Source organism: Sorex fumeus, unplaced genomic scaffold, assembly GCF_029834395.1.
Source record: "Sorex fumeus unplaced genomic scaffold, SorFum_2.1 ptg000036l, whole genome shotgun sequence".
NCBI lineage: Eukaryota > Metazoa > Chordata > Mammalia > Eulipotyphla > Soricidae > Sorex > Sorex fumeus.
The window spans coordinates 2845656-2865289 of record NW_026606093.1 but is presented as its reverse complement, the minus strand read 5'-3'; the positions used below and the strand labels follow the sequence as shown (position 1 = coordinate 2865289).

The 19634-nt window shown below is 47.6% G+C and overlaps 1 protein-coding gene across 3 annotated transcripts in view; it reads left to right on the top strand.

The window, feature by feature from the left end:
- The window catches only part of CACNA1C (calcium voltage-gated channel subunit alpha1 C), a 784718-nt gene extending 766856 nt beyond the window's left edge, over positions 1 to 17862 (top strand). For all 3 annotated transcript variants that reach the window (XM_056117829.1, XM_056117830.1, XM_056117828.1), the window contains 8 exons: positions 961 to 1088; positions 1529 to 1663; positions 3545 to 3897; positions 6981 to 7112; positions 10779 to 10885; positions 11247 to 11350; positions 13362 to 13694; positions 15866 to 17862. In XM_056117829.1, coding sequence (XP_055973804.1) covers positions 961 to 1088; positions 1529 to 1663; positions 3545 to 3897; positions 6981 to 7112; positions 10779 to 10885; positions 11247 to 11350; positions 13362 to 13694; positions 15866 to 16168 — 1595 coding nt within the window. In that variant the 3' untranslated portion in view covers positions 16169 to 17862. The remainder of the gene's footprint in view (positions 1 to 960; positions 1089 to 1528; positions 1664 to 3544; positions 3898 to 6980; positions 7113 to 10778; positions 10886 to 11246; positions 11351 to 13361; positions 13695 to 15865) is intronic.
- Positions 17863 to 19634: the final 1772 nt, after the last annotated feature.

Below are 19634 nucleotides of genomic sequence, written 5' to 3'. Positions count from 1 at the left end.
GTTTATTTGTCTTTTGTAATTCAGGGCTCAACACAGTCCATATGGTAAGAAAATTCTTAGAATGAATGTGTTCCCCCCACCAGTACCACCCTACCCTACCTTAAATAAAACCTTATACAAACCTTAAGCAAAAGTGGTGACACTTAGATCAAGGGGGATCTTGATTTCTAATAGGCTTTAGAATTAAATAGAAGTTAGTTAGAGTTGGTAGGTTAATGGACCCGAGCAAGAGTATAACAGGTAGGTCCTTGCAGGCCTTGCACATGGCTGACCCGGGTTCAATTCCCAACATCCCATCTGGTCCCTGAACACTGCCAGGAGTAACCCCTGAGCATTGCTGGATGTGACTCCCAAACTAAAACAACAACAAAATTTAAAAAGAAATAAATGGAAGGTTAAGTTAAAAAAAACATGGCATAAAATTGCTTGGCAATAATATATTTCTTATGCTGAAAAAAGAAAGCAAAGAAAGATAATAAAAACGTTTGTTTGAAGCACTTGCAAAGAAAAGGTCTCTGAAAAATTGCCAAAAAACCCTCTAAAGTTCTATTAGGAGGTAGTAATGAGACAGATGAAGTGAAAGACACACATTTCACTTTGCACTCTGATGTATTTCTGTCTTTTCTAACCTTGAGAATGAACTGCTTCTTCCCCCCGGCATGAAGTTCTTTAAGTTAAGCAAGTCTGGGCCTGAGCATTAGTACAGCGGGTGGGACATTTGCCTTGCTCACGGCTGATCTGACTTTGATTCTGGGCATCCCATATGGTCCTGGAAGGCGCTGCCAGGCACAGGCATCCCATATGGTACTGCCAGGAGTGATTTCTGAATGTAGAGTCAGAAGTAACCCCTGAGTACCACTAGATGTGGCTCACAAAAATAAAAAACAAAAGAAGGCTTGGATGCTGAAAAAATAATTATACCTGTTCACCTCTAATTCCTTTTCCCTATTTGTGTGTCAGACGATGAGGTCACAGTTGGCAAGTTTTATGCTACCTTCTTGATCCAAGAGTATTTCCGGAAATTCAAGAAACGCAAAGAGCAAGGTCTTGTGGGAAAGCCTTCCCAGAGGAACGCCCTATCCCTGCAGGTAAGGGATGGGGCTGGGGGGTGGGGGTGGGAGGCGCTTTTCTCTTTTCTCTAACCACTGAACAAAGGCCAAGTCTCTCCCCCAAGGGCTGGAACCCAAGTCTCTCCCCCAAGGGCTGGAACCCAGTACCCTGCAAAGGATGCTGGGTGTTGCAAGTCTTTCAAGAGAGTTGAAGGGCATCTCCCCTTCTGTTGTGTGACCCCTGTGCACTGCCCTCCGCAGTCCTATCTACTCACACCTTCATGCTCTCTGAAATTCTGACAGCCCTTCTAGATCGCCATCATACTTTCTGGGTGAACCAGTGGATTTCTCCACTCCTGGGGGCAGACTGAGATCCCCACAAATACCCTGTGAGGGATCTCCAACTTGGCAGATATGCAGAGGTGGGAGGGAGGTCATGGAGGAGCCCCCGGGTCCTTATTTGTTTCTCTGGCTTCCAGGCTGGCTTACGTACACTGCATGACATTGGGCCCGAGATCCGGCGGGCCATCTCTGGAGACCTGACAGCAGAAGAGGAGTTGGACAAGGCCATGAAGGAGGCTGTGTCTGCTGCCTCTGAAGACGACATCTTCAGGGTATGTGGGTGCCCTGTAGCACACTTTCGCCTGTGTAAAATTTAGTTAGAGGTAAGAGAATACACTGATGACCTTCCCAGGAATTTCCGGGAGAGAATTTCTGTATAGATTCTCAATTTTTCCTGCTTAGCTGTTTCCTCAGCTCTCTGTTTTCTCAAGCCCTGGTCCACCTCAGACCAGGGCTGCCCAGCCATGACAACTGGCAAAGGTCTTGGCTTTCAGGGAAGGGAAACAAAAAAAATCCATTTTCCCGAAGAAAAGATTTCTGACCAGCAACTTCTAGAGTTGAAGTGACACAGCAGTGGCCTTGTCTTATCTGCAGGCCTGTCTGTGCGAACATTGAAAAATCTGACTTCTCTTGAAAAATATCAGATGGGAAGTCTTGGGTGTGAATGCCCACAGGGTAACAGATAGCCAGGACCAAGTGGGAGTTGTTCTCTTGAAGACTGAATCTAGTACTGGATCCAGTATTCTCTACTACTAGTCTCTGGGCTGACTCTAAATACCTGCCATTTTCTTTCTTCTTTTTTTTTTTTTCCAAAGGGAAAAAACAACTGTTCATGATTTATTTTTACACTAAAATTTTTTTCTTGCTATTTCATAAATATGCTTACTCAAACCAAATCAGCAAACTAATTACATCCACACCCTCAACTAAATAAATTTATGAAGGAATAGGGGGAAGACAGAATGGATATTAAAAATACCACTGTCCACTCTCCTCCCATTGTTCATCAATTTGCTTGAGCGGGCACCAGTAATGTCTCCATTGTGAGACTTGTTACTGTTTTTGGCATATTGAATACAGCACAGGGAACTTGCCAGGCTCTGCCGTGTGGGCGAGATACTCTCGTTAGCTTGTCAGGCTCTCCAAGAGGGACTGAGGAATCGAACCTGGGTTGGCAGCATGCAAGGCAAATGCCCTACCTGCTGTACTATCGCTCCAGCCCAACTGATATTAAAAATACCAGTTCCTAATATTGAGAGCATTCCTTCCTTCTTTCTCTCCCTTCCTTCATTTTCTTAGTCATCATTGCCTAATCTAAACTCTACTGTGTCCAAATACCAGAAGGCTTACATCCAGTCCTCTTCATTTTTATGGTGCCCACTTAACCTGGAATGCAATTTGGTAAAAGTCCTTTTGGGGAACAGGTAGAATCTAGTGGTCATACCTGTCCCTGTCCCTGCTTTCTTGTGCCTGGCTCAAGGCTGCAGAAACACAGGAAGACACAACCCTCCTGCCTATGGTTGTCACTATTGTCATTCCTATCCCTGTAACTTATTCATCACCAAATGGCTTTAGAGATGTGGCATTAATACTTCCCTGAGCCCCCAAATTCCTACACACACAGATACACATGCACACGATACTTCAGTCACAAAATCACAGGGATATACTGATGTCAAAGATTATGCCAAACTTCCCAGTACCTTCTGGGCCACATGTGAAACCCAAGAAAAGAAAGTTGTGGGCCACATTGGTTCCCAGGAACCCCCAAGGAGGAGGGAGGCCATGGTATGACTATGTGGATTCTCTGTTGTCCTGGTTTCCAAACCCCTTTGGCCAGCCAGAGTGTCTGGTACAGTGAGCCAGTTGGATTTCCATCAGTTTAATCTCATGAGACTCTTCAGGTCCCTCTCACTACCCACCTCTGGGCCATTCTATGCTTCGTGGCTGCCTCACCAAACAGCTAGGTGCCGTTAAAGAAAATTCTTTAACCCCATATTCACTCTTGAAGCAAGCTCAATTCCCAGCTTCAGAGGGCTTGTGAGAAACTTGCAGCATGGCTAGGCTCTCTGACAGTCTTCTGTGCTGATGGAGCAGGAGAGATATTGGAGGGGGCCTTTGCCTCCACTCACCCTTTCCCATCTTGCCTACAGAGGGCTGGTGGCTTATTTGGCAACCACGTCAGCTACTACCAAAGTGACAGCCGGAGCGCTTTCCCCCAGACCTTCACCACCCAGCGCCCGCTGCACATCAACAAGACGGGTAACACCCAAGGCGACACAGAGTCACCCTCCCACGAGAAGTTGGTGGACTCCACTTTCACTCCAAGCAGCTACTCATCAACCGGCTCCAACGCCAACATCAACAATGCCAACAACACTGCGCTGGGTCGCTTCCCCCGCCCTGCAGGCCGCCCTGGCATGCTCAGCACCGTGGAGGGCCATGGGTCCTCCTGGTCTCCTGCCATCCGGGTGCCGGAGGCAACATGGAAGCTCAGCTCCAAGAGGTAAGTAGGGATGCCGGCACATGTGGGGCTCCTTCCCTCACAGGAGACCCCTCAAACTGCAGCCTGAAGGGAATCACCAGGTGCAGAGAGTTTGGACCCCAATCTGGCCAGTTACCCTTCAGCTAGGAACCCAACGAGTGAGCAGGGTGCAAACTGCCTCCCAGGTCCCACTTGTAATGATAGATGGCAGCCACACTCAGGGGAAGGTCCACAGCCCCGCGGACAACAAGGTCCAAACCCCTAGACAGAACCTTCTCTGCTCACTCCTCCTCTCTGAGCAGATGGACCCCAGCCCTTGAGCCCTGAGGGGTCTGTATCCTGATGACAGAGCAGACCCTATCCCCTCTAGACTTTCCCCAGGTTCTTCCTCAACCTGGTCTTTCACACTAGTGGATTAAGAATGGTCTTGACTACCTCTTCCTCATGCCCTCTCACTTCCCAGGGCATTTAGGGGACATTGGGAACTCTTCCTTATAACCCTAACTGACTCCAGCCCAGTTCAAGACTGTGCCTGATGGTCTTTAACCTTCCCACTCACTCTACATTCTATTTTCTGGAGCTCTAGAGCACATTGTTAGGCTAGGAGAGTCTATTTTCTTACTGCCACCTAAGCACAGCAAGACCTTTGGCATCTTTTCACATTGATCTCAGCACTGGGCTCTGAAGCTGAATGTAGTGGAATGGTGTTATATGACAGGCAAATCTAAATGGCCGTCTGTCCCCCTGAGCTAACCGCAAGACAGCATTGGGCTGGTCCAACTCAGGACACCTCTACTAAAACCTTCAGTGTCCAGGCCAGTATGCTGTTCTGTATGGTGCTCAGAAAGGCTGGTTTTGTATAGGAGAATATCAGAGTTGTGATTGGTCACACCTGTCTTGGTGGCTCTTTCCTTGTCTGCAGTCCTCCTGCTCTACTACTGCCAAAGGCTGCTTTCTGCCCTGCTCTCCTTGTCTACGTGGATTCTTTCAAAAACTCTCTTTGTACCCATCATTAGCACCGCAGTGTATGCCTCTCCCCAAGGGCATTTTCATACTAAACTTTGTCGTAAGCGGAGAGTGATTTTTAGTGAGGACATAGGGAAAGGCATCAGGCATATTCTCCCTACAGACAAATGGAGTGATGCAATATTGTATCTTCCAAGCACCCAGCACAATGCCAGGTGCATAGTAGGTTCTCACTAGACAAGGGCTTCACACTGGGGGCAGTGGTGATGTGTGCACGTGTGGGAGAGAGGCAGAAATCACACCACAGGCAGAAAGCTTCGGCCTGGCAGCGAGGAGCAGCCTGATAGTCCAACAGAGAGGCTTTGGTCTTTACGTCCCAGCTCCACCTAAGGGTGATGGCCCCACCACTGACCTTGTTTCATCTGGATAAACCAACATGCCCGGGATACAGCAGCCACCCTTGCTATCCTCTTCCAGCGACCAACCCACAAACTGGAGTTTCCTGCTTGCCGCCATCATGCTTCCAGCTTATCTCCAGCCTGGCCCAAGCTCTTCCTACCCATGGGGAGCATTTCTGGTCTCCTTTATCCTTCCGGCTGTGCGTTGGGACCACCATCTTGTAGGTGGCCATTTCTGGGTGCTTCTCAGTCCTAGAGTGAGGCTGGAGCAGTGGTCTAGCCCCCAGTTCTGAAAGGGTAGACCAGATGCTTTCTTGATGCACTGAACATTCAGATGACCCAAAACTCAGTGGTTTGAGAAGAAGGATGTGCTGGGCTAGGAGAGTCTACTTTCTTACTGCCACCTAAGCACAGCAAGACCTTTGGCATCTGCCAAAGGAAACCCCATCTCAGACCAGGGGTTGAGAAGAAGAAGGATGGAGAAGGACAGCATGTTTGGCATGTGTGGGATTAAGAAGAGTTGATGGATACCAAATGCACCGAAGAGCGGGTCTGAGGGAAGCTTTGTAGTTCAAGGCCCAAGCTGGTGTGGGGATCTCTGATTCAAGAGGCACGCGGGTTCAAATGGGGTAGTGCCCCCTCTCTGCTTGGAATAGACCCTTCTCCGGGAGATTTCCTCTCTGTGCCTTTCCTCCCCGGACCCAGTGTCACTCTCAAACACATGTCAGAAGAGGAGAGCAGGAACTACTCAGCTCTGCCCAGCAAAGGTCTGATGGTTTGAGCTGTCTAGAGCAAAATTCTTAAACTTTTTCCCCTTGGGCCCCCTTTTTGGCCTGAGAAATTTTTACATGACCCTGGGTATAGGTGTATAAGTATGTCAAATAGGTATATAAATCAAACATTTGATCATAGATGATACATTTCTGTGGTTAGGTTTTTGTTTTGTATTTTGCGTTGATTTGGGGGCCACACTCAGTGGTGTTGAGGCTATTCTCATGGCTCTGTGCTCAGAGATCACTGCTGGTGGGTTTTGAGGGACCGGATACGGTGCCTGGGATTGAATCTGGGTCAACTGTTTGCAACGCAAGCACTTTTCCTGCTGTACTATCTCTCCAGTCCCACATCCATAAATAAAATTTTATATGGGGTCATGACCCACGATTGAAGGAGTTGGTTCTAGAGAGGAGGGGAACAAAGGCCCCCAGATTTCACCTTGCCCTGCCCAGAGCAAGTCCTGACAGTGCTTGTGGGACCCTATGTGTCCCTGTGGATCAAACAAGGGCAAAGCAAGCATCTTAACCCCTCTACTATCTCTCTGCTCCTGCACCCTTCCTCTGTGCTTCTTCGAAAGCAGATTCTTTCCACCTTCAGGGTTGCCTCAGGTTGTCACAACCAGATTCTATGTCAGGCAAAAACTGTTCTTCTAGTTATATAGGTGGAGGGACTGAGGCAGGGGAGGTGGACTGAGTGATCAGCACCAGACATATGTATTGGCATCAGAACTCATTTCCTTGGGTCCTAACCCTGAGGCCCTGGTCCCACGTAGAACCTGCACCACAGTCTTAATGCTTTTGTGGCTCAGCAGCTCCTTAGCGATTACTGGAGGGAGAGGCAGTGGATATGGTTGTGAGTGTATATGCCCGAGTCGGTGCCGTGTGTATGTGTCACACCTTTCTTGCTAAGAGCAGGTGAGAGGGCTGGTAGCGTCTGATGGTCTTCTATGCATCTGCAACTTTGTAGGTACCACTCCCGGGAGAGCCAGATAGCCATGGTGTGTCAGGAGGAGATGACTCGGGATGACACCTACAGCGTGAAGAGGAGGGAGGATGCTGAGGAGTACTGCAGTGAGCCCAGCCTGCTCTCCACAGAGATGTGAGCTCTGTAGCTTTCCATACCGAGCTACTCACATAGAAGGAAGGGTCTGACGGGTTGGGGCAGAGCCCTGAAATTTAACATATGGTCACAACCGGAGGACCAGGAGCAGATGACCTAACAGAGGAGTCCCCTGTGCAACATCTCCTACCCTCTCAGGGAAGACAGGAGCCCCCTACTTATCCCCACATACACACACAGATTCCAGGGGAGGTTGGAATGTAGGTTAGTGTAGGACACAACACACACAGCAGCACTTTCAAGAAGTCTTGACTACTGTAGTCATGAATGAGAGTGATAATATAGTGAGCAGGATGCTTATCTGGCACATGGCTCGACCAGGTTTTATCCCTGGCACCTCATACGGTTCCCAAGCCTTGCCAAGAGTGGCCCATGATCACAGAGCCAGGAGTAATTCCCGATCACCACTAGGTGTCACCCCTCAACCACCTCCCCACCAAAAATATTCAGTCATGAACGTGTTTGTTCATGGACAACAAGTTCGTTTCTTTGTAGTCTTTTGGTGTGTGTGAGGGGATACCCAATGGTGTAATAATGCCTGCTGTGCTACTCTGCAGTCTATTCATTTATTTTATAGTAAGACCTGATATATTACTTTAATTCATGAAACCACTTAAAATAGAACTGCCCGGCAGATGGCATTGTTGACAAGCAGTGACTGAGATTCCTGGCCATTAAAAATTAAAAAGGTAAAGGTAAAGGCCCTCCGGTTGATCATCGATTTGCTCGAGCGGGCCCAGTAACGTCTCCATTGGAGACTTTGTTGTTACTGTGTCTGGCATATCGAATACTCTCGGTAGCTTGCCGGGCTCTAATTAAAAAAGAAAAAAAAGTTTTGTTTTCTTTTTCTTTTAAGTTTAGAGCAGCACCTGGTAGTTCTCATGGGCTACTCCAGGCTTGGTTTTAGGGAATTACAACGGGCAGTACTAAGACTGTATGGTGCCAGGAATTGAATCCAGATTCTCAGTTTCCAAATCATGCCGGTTAGTCTCTTCAGGTATCTCTCCCTTTAGTTGGGGAGAAGTTTCACATTCCTCACTGCTCAGACTCCACTCCCAGCTCCACGCTCAGAGGATCAAGGGCTGGAATTTACAAAACCAGGGATTTTTTTTTTTTTTTGATGGGTGGCTCGGCGGAGCGATAGCACAGTGGTAGGGCATTTGCCTTGCGCACAGCCAGCCCGGCTGAGCTGGGTTTGATTCCTCCGCCCCTCTTGGAGAGCCCAGCAAGCTATCGAGAGTATATCGCCCACGCGGCAAAGCCTGGAAAGCTCCACATGGCGTATTTGATATGCCAAACACAGTAACAACAAGTCTCAAAATGGAGACGTTACTGGGCCTGTTCGAGCAAATCGATGAACAGTTTGGGTGGTTTGGCAGACAAACCTGGTGGTACTCAGAGCTTACTGAAGACTCTACTTGGGGATCATTTCTGATGGTACTTGGGAGACTATGTTTGGTCGTGGGGGATTCAACTGGGATTGGCCTTGTGCAAGGTAGGCACCACCACCCTGCACTATTCCTCTGCCTCCAATTGTAGTACCAGACTGTAATCTTCATGGAGAGACTTACCTCTAACTCTTTCAAAAGAGTAGCATAGCAAAGAATGAAACAGAATTGGACAGTAGACAGTGTGCCACATCACAAAAGCAAGGTCTATTTTGGAGAAACTTTGGTTTCACAAATTGCCCACATAGGTGTGTCTATACTAAATACATTTAGTCTCATGAAATACATTTATGACTGTGAGTTACACTCAAATATTTGAATAGGTGCATTTCAAGGGATTTCTTAAAAGCACTTTAGAATGAGGAAGGACTGACTTTCAGAAGGTGTTTGAAGCAAGGGAACCCATGGCTGGTAGGCCATCACATACCTCCGGGAACTGGCATGCAGTGCTTCCTCCCAGGAAACCATGCTGAAGGAGAAGGATCATCTCTTTAACCTGGGAGAGGTGGAAAACATGAGCAACAAAAAATAAGAATGATAAAAAACCTGGAACTAGTTGTCAAGATACCAGTTATCCGTCTAGACCTTCAGGTCCCCGTCAGTAAATTGGTAACATAGAGAGGTGACAGGTGTTCTACTGATTCGACCTAATGAAATATAGAAAATGTAATATCAAACGAAAAACCAGAATTTCCTTAAAAGAACATGCTAGAAGCTGAGTAGGTAGCTCAAAGGGCCAGAACACAGGTCTTGCCTGTATAAGGCCCCAAGTTCAATATCAGGCACTGTTTGGTCTCCCAAGCCCTGGTATGGCCCCAGGTGTATCACCGGAGGCCTGTCAGCCCCACTGGCTATGATAGGGCTGCTACCCTAATAGCTCCTGAGCGCTCCTGGCTTGCTCTTATGGCCCACAGCACCACTTGGACTGAAAAGCATTGCCTTGGCAGGCCTGATTACTGAAACAACGGCCCTGATTGACCACGTAGCATAGCAAAGAACGTAACAGAATTGGACAATAGACAGTGCTTTGCTATGAGACTGATTACTGGGAGTGGCACCCAGATCTTACAAGAATTGTTGGGAGCATTCCCCATAAATCCAAGAAAAAAATTCTCTAAATTGATGTTTTTAAAAACTAAAAATGAATACACAGCCACATAACTCAAAAAAATCAAATCTTTGATGCGTTTATCTTTTATTGAATGCTTAGTGTATCCAGGCGTGTGACTTGATTGGCTTGAGCTTCAGCAGACTGTAACAGATGAAAGGTACTGGGTCTTCAAGACTGAATGCTGTCTGGATAAGAAAATGGATTAAGGAGGGCTTACCAAGTTCAAGAGAATGTCAGTGCCCCAGAAATAGTCAGGACTTCATCTGTGAAATGAGGGCATTAAGATTTAGCCAGGCATTTAGGACTGCTGGCTTCACCCCGAAGGGATTAAGAAGTCAACTTGTGGGTTGCAACCAAAATTTTAAATAAAATAGAACATGTGAGGGTTTAACGGAAAATGTCAGGGTGCAAAGTGTGTCGTAAATGTAGGACACTCATGAAGCTTAGTCGGTGAGGTATGCCTCTGCTTATGCTGAATGTGTAAAATCCATCGTTCAGACTGAGGTCTCTTCACAAGGCTTTAGAATCCATTGACTTGAGGCCCTCTGAGATCCCTGACAGATCTGTAATCACTGATGGGTGGATGGATGCTTGTTGTAGGTCAGGATCTACATACGCTTGATGATTAAGGGGTGAGCAGGATGAGGGGAAATCAGGTTTAGGGATAAAGTTGGGTAAGTTGGAAGGGATCACGGCAAACAGCACCAGCATATGTAATCAGAGGAGCCCAGGCCATTCCTTTAAGAGCCTGTGGGCCAAGAATTCATTTCTAACTTTCTTGACAGCTTCGCCTAAGGGTGCTCCACTGCCTTAAATCAGAAATGCAGGCACCAGAGTGGACAGCCCATGTCAAAGGGCTGCACTCCCTCTGGGAGTCAGTGAACAGGGTCAAAATTTCCACTTCAATGGGAAGTCCTTCAGTCTGTTCTCCATACTTTTCTGGAAGCTCAAGACAAGATAGGGATGAGGGTGGGGGCTTCCTCACCTAAGAAAAAACAAAGGAGTCTATGTTCTGGGGGTTGGATGCGCCTTAGGGGCAGCACTTCTCAGCCACCAGGAGCAAGCCGTGTGAGTTCTCTGTTCCAGGCTGTCCTATCAAGATGATGAAAACCGACAACTGACACCCCCTGAGGAGGACAAGCGGGACATTCGGCAATCTCCAAAGAGAGGCTTCCTCCGTTCTGCCTCCCTAGGTAAACACATACACACACCCTCTCTGGAGGTGTCATCTCAGGTTCACCCCAGTGGGTACTGGAGTCGGAGAGGGAATGATTAAAAAATGTTTTCAGTCTTGCTCAATCAAGCCTGCGATGAGCAATTTTTCTGAAGCAACGGTACTGAATTGTAAGGGTAGAGTTCGTGGAGATGGGATGTGTGCAAATGCCCCATGGTAGGCTGCTGAGAAAAGTGGAAGAGAAAGCCGAGGTCTTTGGGAAACCTTGTCACTATTCCATAGGCCTTTTCCCACCCAACCACCCTCACCTCTGGGTAGAGCTGCCACAGACCATGCCCTTATTTCCTTCCTTTATCCCAGTTCTTTGGTTTCCCCTCTAGGTCGGAGGGCCTCTTTCCACCTGGAATGCCTGAAGCGACAGAAGAATCAAGGGGGGGACATCTCTCAAAAGACAGTCTTGCCCTTGCATTTGGTTCATCATCAGGTATCCTAACCAGCACTGTACTTTGGGTTTTCAATTTACTTTATTATTTTTATTAAGGCACTGTGGCACTGTGATTACAAAGTTGTTCAGGTACGCAGTGATTCAAAGTTTCAGGCACGCAGTGATTCAACAAAATCCCACCAGCAGTGTGCTCTTCTCTCCACCAGTGTCCCCAGATTCTTTTTCACCTCCCCAGTCTGCCTGCTGGGCAGGCACCTTCTTAAATTTCATGACTGTAGTAGGAGTCTCCTGGAGTGTCATTGGCTTCGCAGCACTGTGATTTTGGAGGGGCCACTGGCCACCACCTAGTGAACTAGAACCTGCAACTATGGACAAATCCCTTAATAGCAATCAGTCTTCCGGTCTCACACCATAAGGGTGGCAAGAGCCTTGGCAAAGTCGGTGTTTCCAGGGCAGAGGTCTAGGAAAGGCTAAGGAGCAGGAGCTGCTGACACGCCCGATTCTGTAGGACCCCTGGTCCTACAGTGCCAGGGATGTTCCCTTCCCTAGACACTGACTTACACAGCAGGGGTCCCAAGCCGGTGTAGTCGCACTAAAATTGGAGGACAAGTAGCAGCACAAATTCACCTACTGAAATGGAAAACGACTCTGCCAGCACCATGCCAATAAAGATAATGCCAAGGCAAAAACAGGTCCTGGAAGACTCAGCCCATGAGTTACCTCCTCACATGGCCAACTCCAGCTGAGCCTATATAGGCACCACTGTCTATACTTGCTACTCTTCTTATCTTGGAACTTTAAGAATGATTTAAGACTGCCTCCCAAGGGTCTACGCCAGAGTTTCCAATCTTTTGTGTCTCTTGTTACCAAAGATTTGTACTCTATGAAACTTTTTAATACCCAAAGGCATTCTCAATTAAAGTCAATTCAAGATGGGCAGTGTGGTCCTACTTGGTTGGTATTATTTCGGCTGAAAAAAATGCATTTTCATTAGCCATGGAACCTTGCCTATAATTTGTATTACGTGTGATTTCCACTGGACTTTTTGGAATATTGCACATTACCTTATACTTCCCTTCCAACCCCAGGAACCTAAAACTGAAACCATCAAGAGCAGCAAGTGGAGGGCACTAATAGACTGGGCGGTTTGGGGAGGCACTAAGTAAGCTGTTTTAAAGGGTTTCTATGTAATCAATGGCTGAATAAATAGCAGTCCTCCTACATTTAAAAAAACAAGGGTTTCTATAAGTCTATTTCTTAGACAAGAAAACAAAAGATTCTTCCCTGCCGTGATACAGCCCTCCACCACATGCGGTTATGTTCCCCCTATCTCTGCTTCCTAACCTGGACCTCCCCACTACACACAATCTCTTTTGTGTGGGTGCCCCTTTATTAGGCTCAGTCATTAAGACTGTTTGAACGGGACAAGGACCAGTCCTTAGGATGCTCAAGTCTAGCTGTTGACAGAGGACACAAGCTTATAAACTGTTGTTACTAGACATGGACAGTGTCCAGTTTGAATAATGGTTCAAAGGCCAGAAGAGCTAGGGTTGAACAGGAAAGTATTAGCTGGTCTTAGCCCTTGTCAGAGAGAGAACAAGAAAGTATACTGGCTTTTTCTCCTCATTATGATGCACTGTATACTTCTTGAGAGAAGTATACAGTGTCCCTCCCTTATTTCACTGAAACTAGATAGAGGGTGTTAGTGTTTGGCCTTACATGTGGTACAACCATCGTTTCCTCTGGTCTAATGAGGAGAAAACCAAGAGCAAGAGCATTCACAGGTAAAAGGTGTCTGGGGCAAAAAAACAGGTCACTTGGTTCTACTCCTGCACCGTTTCTGCCTGTGGAGGAGGAAGAGATCACTTCCGAGGGCAGGGGTCACAAAACATATTTTAGAACAATGGAAACATACATGGGGTTTGATGAGTTCAGATTCAAATGGGTCAAAGTGAGGCGGAGGGGAGGAGGACCAGCTTAAAACAACAGCTACGAGAGGCAGAGGCTCACCGCTGCAGCCCCGGTGACTCATGCTCTTGTGTGTCTGCAGGCGCTGGCAGTGGCAGGCCTGAGCCCCCTCCTCCAGAGAAGCCATCCCCCCACCTCATTGCCCAGGCCCTGTGCCACCCCTCCTGCCACCTCTGGAAGCCGAGGATGGCCCCCACAGCCCATCCCCACCCTGAGGCTGGAGGGGGCCGAGTCCACAGAGAAACTCAACAGCAGTTACCCATCCGTCCACTGCAGCTCCTGGGCTGAGGAGCCCACTCCCTGCAGTGGGGACGGCAGCATCCGGAGAACCCGGCCTGTGTCCCTCACTGTGCCCAGCCCGGCCGGGGCCCCAGGAAGGCAGTTCCATGGCAGTGCCAGCAGTCTGGTTGAAGCGGTGAGTGAACCCTGGATTGTGAAGGCCGGTCGGGTAGAGGAGTGGGGTACAGCCAGGGAACTCTGTAGAGAGTTGAGGAGGGAAGAGCTGGTTCTTCCCAAGTGGATTAGATGCTGGTGACAGAGCCAGGAGACCGTCACTCTCCAGACCTGCTGGAGGAGGGTGTGGATGCAGAAGGTTAAGACCAAACCCAAGCACAAAAATTTACAAGTCTATAACTGTACCTCATGGTGTTTCACTAATAAAAAAAAAAGACCAAGTTGGACGCTAGTGTTTTTATGAGTACTGGACTTCCTCCAGAGGAGGAGAGAAACCTCCATGCAGATATCCCTACCATGGCCCAGGGAGCCCTGGAGATTGCTCATCCTCCTTCGGGTGAGCAGAGGGTTCTGTAACTGCCCCAGGTTACACAGAAGCTTGGGCTGCAGTTGCACATACAAAAATCCACATCTATGTCTCTCTAGCCTATTTGCATGAGAAATAATCCAGGCCTATTTGGAAAACTAGAACCAACTAAGGGAGTGGTTTTTCTTGTAGTTTTTTTTTTCCTGTTTTTTTTTCTTTTTCTTTTTAAAAACTCAAGTGGGTCTTGTTTTTAAGACTTATGAATGTCTAAGCACATAGACAGGGTTGAGATTTTCACATCTGGAATAAGAGTGTTGTCTACTCTTCTATATGCCACTGTCCTGCCCTGGAACTCCATTTTACGGGACTTGGGAAACTATTCCAAAGTAGGACTAAGGTGCCTGGAAGCAATTCTTTACAACTGGTTGAGGTAACTAGGGACCTTGGAGAGAAGATGACTTAAGAGGCAGTGGCATGATGTCAGTCTTGGAAGGACCCTGGTGTCCTTGAGGGTATCTTTTCTTCTGTTTTGTTTTTAGACTACACTCAGCTGTGCTCAGAACTTAGTCCTGGATCTGTACTCAGGAATCATTCCTGGCGAGTTTGGGGGAAATATATGGGGTTCTGGGATAAATCCCAGTTGGCAACATGCAAGGAAAATGCACTACCCACTGCACTGAGACCCCAACCTTCCCCCAGGAAGGGGTCTTGAATGCAAAACTGGAGTAACAATAGCCTGGCATCAGGCAGAGCTCAGCTCTTCTGGAAAATCCTTTCTAATAAGAGGAGAGCTTCCCTACAAAGGAGTGAGCCCCCATTACTGCCTTGTACCACGAGCTCTTGCCCCTCCAGTCAGCAGGCTGTCATGTGGGAGGCAACCCAGAGAGGCCTTCTGACTTGAAGGCATATCTGGTTTCACTGAGCCTTAGTGATCCCTCCAGAGTTTATGGAACAAAGAGAACATCTCAAGGTGCTGAGGGAAATGTCTGCTCTACTGAGCACACATGGCAGTGAGGAGATGACTAATCATAGACAATGACTAATCATGGAGGACAAAGGGTGAGAGCCATGAAGAAAAGTCAACCAGGAGAAGAAGATAGGATACTGGGGAAAGGGGAGCTAGATGAAGGACTAGGAGAAAACAAAGTGCTCTGGGTGCCTAGCCCTTGGGTGAAGCCTACCCCTACCCCTGAGTTCAGTAGCACAAAGTAACTCCTGGGTTGAAGAGAGAAGCTTAGGGTTGGTCTTCTGGGTCTTTGCAGCAGAAACAGAGGCCAGAACTTGCTGCACTGGGCACACAGCCTGTTCTAGGAGTCTTAGCAGAAGAGAGACAACAGTTGGCACAGAGCTGTGGCCTGGCTCAGCTGTTACACCCAAGAGGAGCAGAGGTTCTTAGAAAGAACATGTGGGAGTGACTGGGGGTGCCAAGGAGAAGGAAAGACAAAGGCAAGCTCTGTCCTGCCCTTATACAGCCCATCAGCACCCTGAGGCTCCTGTGTGACCCCAGTTGCCATGATCGAAGGTTTGAGGACTCCAGCCCCAAATTCTTCCCTGTTAACTATTCATTCCTGCTCACGCCCGGCCTCCAATCCACTAGTCCCTGATTTCTTTGTTCCTTTGAGTGATGCCCCATCTCTCTTCATCTCTCTCTCCCAGACACAGGCATGCACACACATGTGCACCCACTTCCTGAAATTACCCTCAGCAGAGGGGTGGGGGTGAGGGGTGGGGAGAGGGAGAGAGAGAGAGAGAGAGAGAGAGAGATTTAGAAATAACATTTCTCTTTGTTTCTTCTTCTTCGTCACCCTCTGTCTACCCGTCCCCAGGTTTTGATTTCAGAAGGACTGGGGCAGTTTGCTCAAGATCCCAAGTTTATCGAGGTGACAACCCAAGAGCTGGCTTACGCCTGCGACATGACAATAGAGGAGATGGAAAATGCGGCTGACAACATCCTCAGCGGGGGCGCCCAGCAGAGCCCCAACGGCACCCTGCTGCCTTTTATCAACTGCAGGGACCCTGGGCAGGATGGAGCAGAGGGCGGGGAGGGTGAGCCCCACGTGCCCGGCCTGGAGTGTCGCAAGAGTGAGGAGGAATTCCAGGACAGCAGAGCCTACATCAGCAGCCTGTAGTAGCCAGGGCTGGGCAGATGCTGGGATTTTTCTTTGTTTCAATGTTCCTAATGGGTTCGTTTCAGAAGTGCCTCACTGTTCTCGTGACCTGGAGTTAACCGGAACAGCGTCTTCATTCATTTCGTTGGGACAAGACGCAGAGTTGGGTGGTGCGGAGAGTCAGCTTTTCAGGGGGCGAGGAAAGCAGCGACCCCAGTGTGGCCCACGGAGGTAGAGTGGTGAGGAGGAGGTGGAAGAGCCGGGAAGGGCGAGCCCAGGAGAAACATGCACCCTCCCCGCTCCATGCCAGGCCCTGCAGGAGCCCGCCGTCGCCTGGGTGCAGCTCAACACGCACGGTAGCCCTCACTAAAGGACCCAATGCCAGACGGGTGTCTTTCAACTTTGCTTGTTAAAAAAAAAAGTCATTTTGCACATAATCTGTATGAGCCTCACTGTCTCTTTAGAGCCAGGGTCCTGTGGATTTGCAGAGGGAAGTGGGGGCAGGACTCCAGGGAGGACTCCAGGGAGGACCCAGCTCCGACAGGGAGCCAGGTGAGGGCTTTGCACGCGGGCTTCCAACTCCCCCACCCGCATCGAGATCACCTTCTCGCACTGGTCACGGTGGGCCCTGGCTCACTCCGGGAAGTGGGCTCTGCACTCCAGGGAGGAGCCAGCTGCCGGCTCTTGGCAAAACCAGGTGGTGCTGAGCTTCCGTTGAGCGAGCGCTCTTGGGTTTGGTGGTCTGACATTTTTCTTGATTGCATGTTGCTGTTTTGGGTTTTTTGGGGTTTTTTTTTTCATCTGTTTTCCCAGGGGAGGGAAGGAAGAAGCGTGTTTACAAAGTTCTGTTGCTGCCCACCTTACTGTTTTCACTTTTGCAAATGTAAATCAGGTTTGGTTTTACTGTATTATTTAAATCTTTCTTTCTTTCCTTTTTTTTCTGCATCAGTTTCAATAGAGCTGCTGTAGGAGAGTTTTGCCCACCATTGTGTATGCCCAATAATTTGATATTATTTTCTTAGGTAGTAACAATAACAAACATTTTGGGGGTTTTGGTTTGGTTTTGAAAGATAAAGGTCAGCATCAGTGCTCCTTCAGTGGTCATATATGTCGGGGACCGAGTTGGGTTTTAATGCTGGGTGTATGGGGGGGTGCTGTGGAGAAGAAGCAGGTGTCTGTGAGTGAGTGTGGCGGGGGGCCTGTGTTTGATATGTGTGTGTACCCATGCAGTGCACCCCTGCACAGTACACAGCCTCCCCTCTCTGAGTGAATTTGGGGGAGATGGGAATATAGGGCCATCTGAAAGCAAAAACAAACCACTGTCTCTGCTTCTGAAACAGGAATCAATAATTCTTTGCATTTTCTGTCCCACAAGATATGCAAAAACAATGCAATAATATTCATTTAAAAATACAATTGTGAGTTGTGTTGGCATTAAAACTGTATTTAAGAACACACACAGAGAAATTTAAAGAAAAATCTCAAGAAGGCAGTTTGCTTCGATTTATTCGTGTAATGTTTTATTGCATTGATAATGTTTCTGTTGAAGAAACTGTTATACTTGAATTCAGGTCAGTTTCAGTATTTTACAAATATTTTTTTAAAACTGAATTGCGATTGTGCCAAGCGAATAATAATGAATTGAATTAAGTTTGTTTTTTGAAGTCACTTCTTGTATATTTTGCTGCATGTAAGTAAATCATTTTGTATTTGGAGTGTGACAAGCTTTACCTTTGAACTCTGAAGTGCTTTTCTACATGTGGTTGGGGGAAAGGGAACATTTTTCCTCTCGTACAATGAGCAAAGGTATCACCAGTGTAAATCATTATCCTGCTGTCCACAAACAGGTCCGGACATTACTGTTTTGCATATCTTGTGTTCTCTTCCATTTCCCGTGGGTTTTCCAAAACCCCACGATAGGTTTTGTTTGACGCTTTCTATCGTTTTGAGAGATTGAAACGTGCCTCTCACTGTTTACACTCTCTCCACTTGGCTCCCATCTGGTTTGGAACCTCTGTCAGCAGAGCCCTTCACTATGAATTTTGAGGCATGGGAGCAACTTCCTTCATCACCCACTGCCCTTGGCATGCCTACAGAGGAGGCAGTTGACTTCACTGTTCACTCCCACCGTACACGCTTCTCAGTCCTTTACACAGGAAAGTGTGGTCGAATGAGAGGCTGGCTTTAGAACCGGGCTGATGTAGAAAGGAAAAGGAATCCTGACTTCTGGCAACTGCTTTCCCCAATATCAGGCAATCAAGCGAAGTATGAATCCATCAAAGGTCAACCTGTCCCTTCCCCATTCTTTCTTAAGACCTCTGCAGACCCCTGCAGACCCCAAAATGTATGGCAGCTGCGGGCAGAGCAGGCAAGCTAAGATGCATCAGGAGTACGCAGAGCTGGTGGCTACAGTTCCACGGTAGGCCTTTTCGTGTCAACCTGAAACATGACCGTATAGGAGCTGTATTCTTCTTGTTGATTGCAGCAATGTGACCAACAAAGGACTGGTCTGGGGAGAAATGGGATCCAATCAGCCATCCAGAATGTATTCATGAAATCTCCTTCTGTCCCAGAGTTCTGTCAGCCCTTCTTGGCACTTAGATGAGCAACCTAGAAACTAAAATTCCTCAAAGAGAGATGCGTTTCACTTTTAAGAACTGACTCACCCAAAGGTGGATAAACCTGCTGAATACACGCAGGCTAAGTTGTAGTCCAGTGACACAGGAGTTTCTTTCTGTTTCCTAACCCTCACACATTCAGATATTCTTGGTTCCTTATAGAGCCATCACGGTCTTCTAGAAACTCATTTTAGATGGTATCCTTCATTGCTTTCTCAAATTGCCACTGTGAGTCCAAGAGTTTCATCAGGAAAACGAAGTCCTTTTTGGATTGGAAACTGGTTCTTGCTGCACATTGCCTTCTGAACAGAAATTTGAAATCAAAATGAAACACACACACACACACACACACACACACACACACACACACACTTTTCATATTGCTCTTGTTTTCCCTTTAGATATTTCGCCTGCTTGCAAAAATCTCACTGGCAAGTGACATAGGCTCATACCAATAACTTCCAAAGTGCGACCAACAAACTAATCCCTTACCTGCAACTAGTCACACATACAGGCACCTTCTTTATGGTTAATATTGTCAAGACTTCCTACTGGTACCCTACAAGAATTGCATCTGCCATGACAAAGGCACTTTGTCTCTCACTACTGTGAGTAAAGGAACTCAGATGGAATTTCCCTGTCTAAGATGATGGGTGAGTCATAGCCTGCCTCATTATTGAGATACCAGCCATAGGGACAGACTAGAAAATCCATGGTAAAATTGATAACGCACATCCACAATATACTAAATGATATTTTATACAAAGAAATTAAAATAACTCTTTCCCCATGACCTTGTAAGATATAATGGTTAAATCTAAATGGTCCTGAGTGAGGAAGAATAGTAACCAGCGGCTAAGGACCAGAGA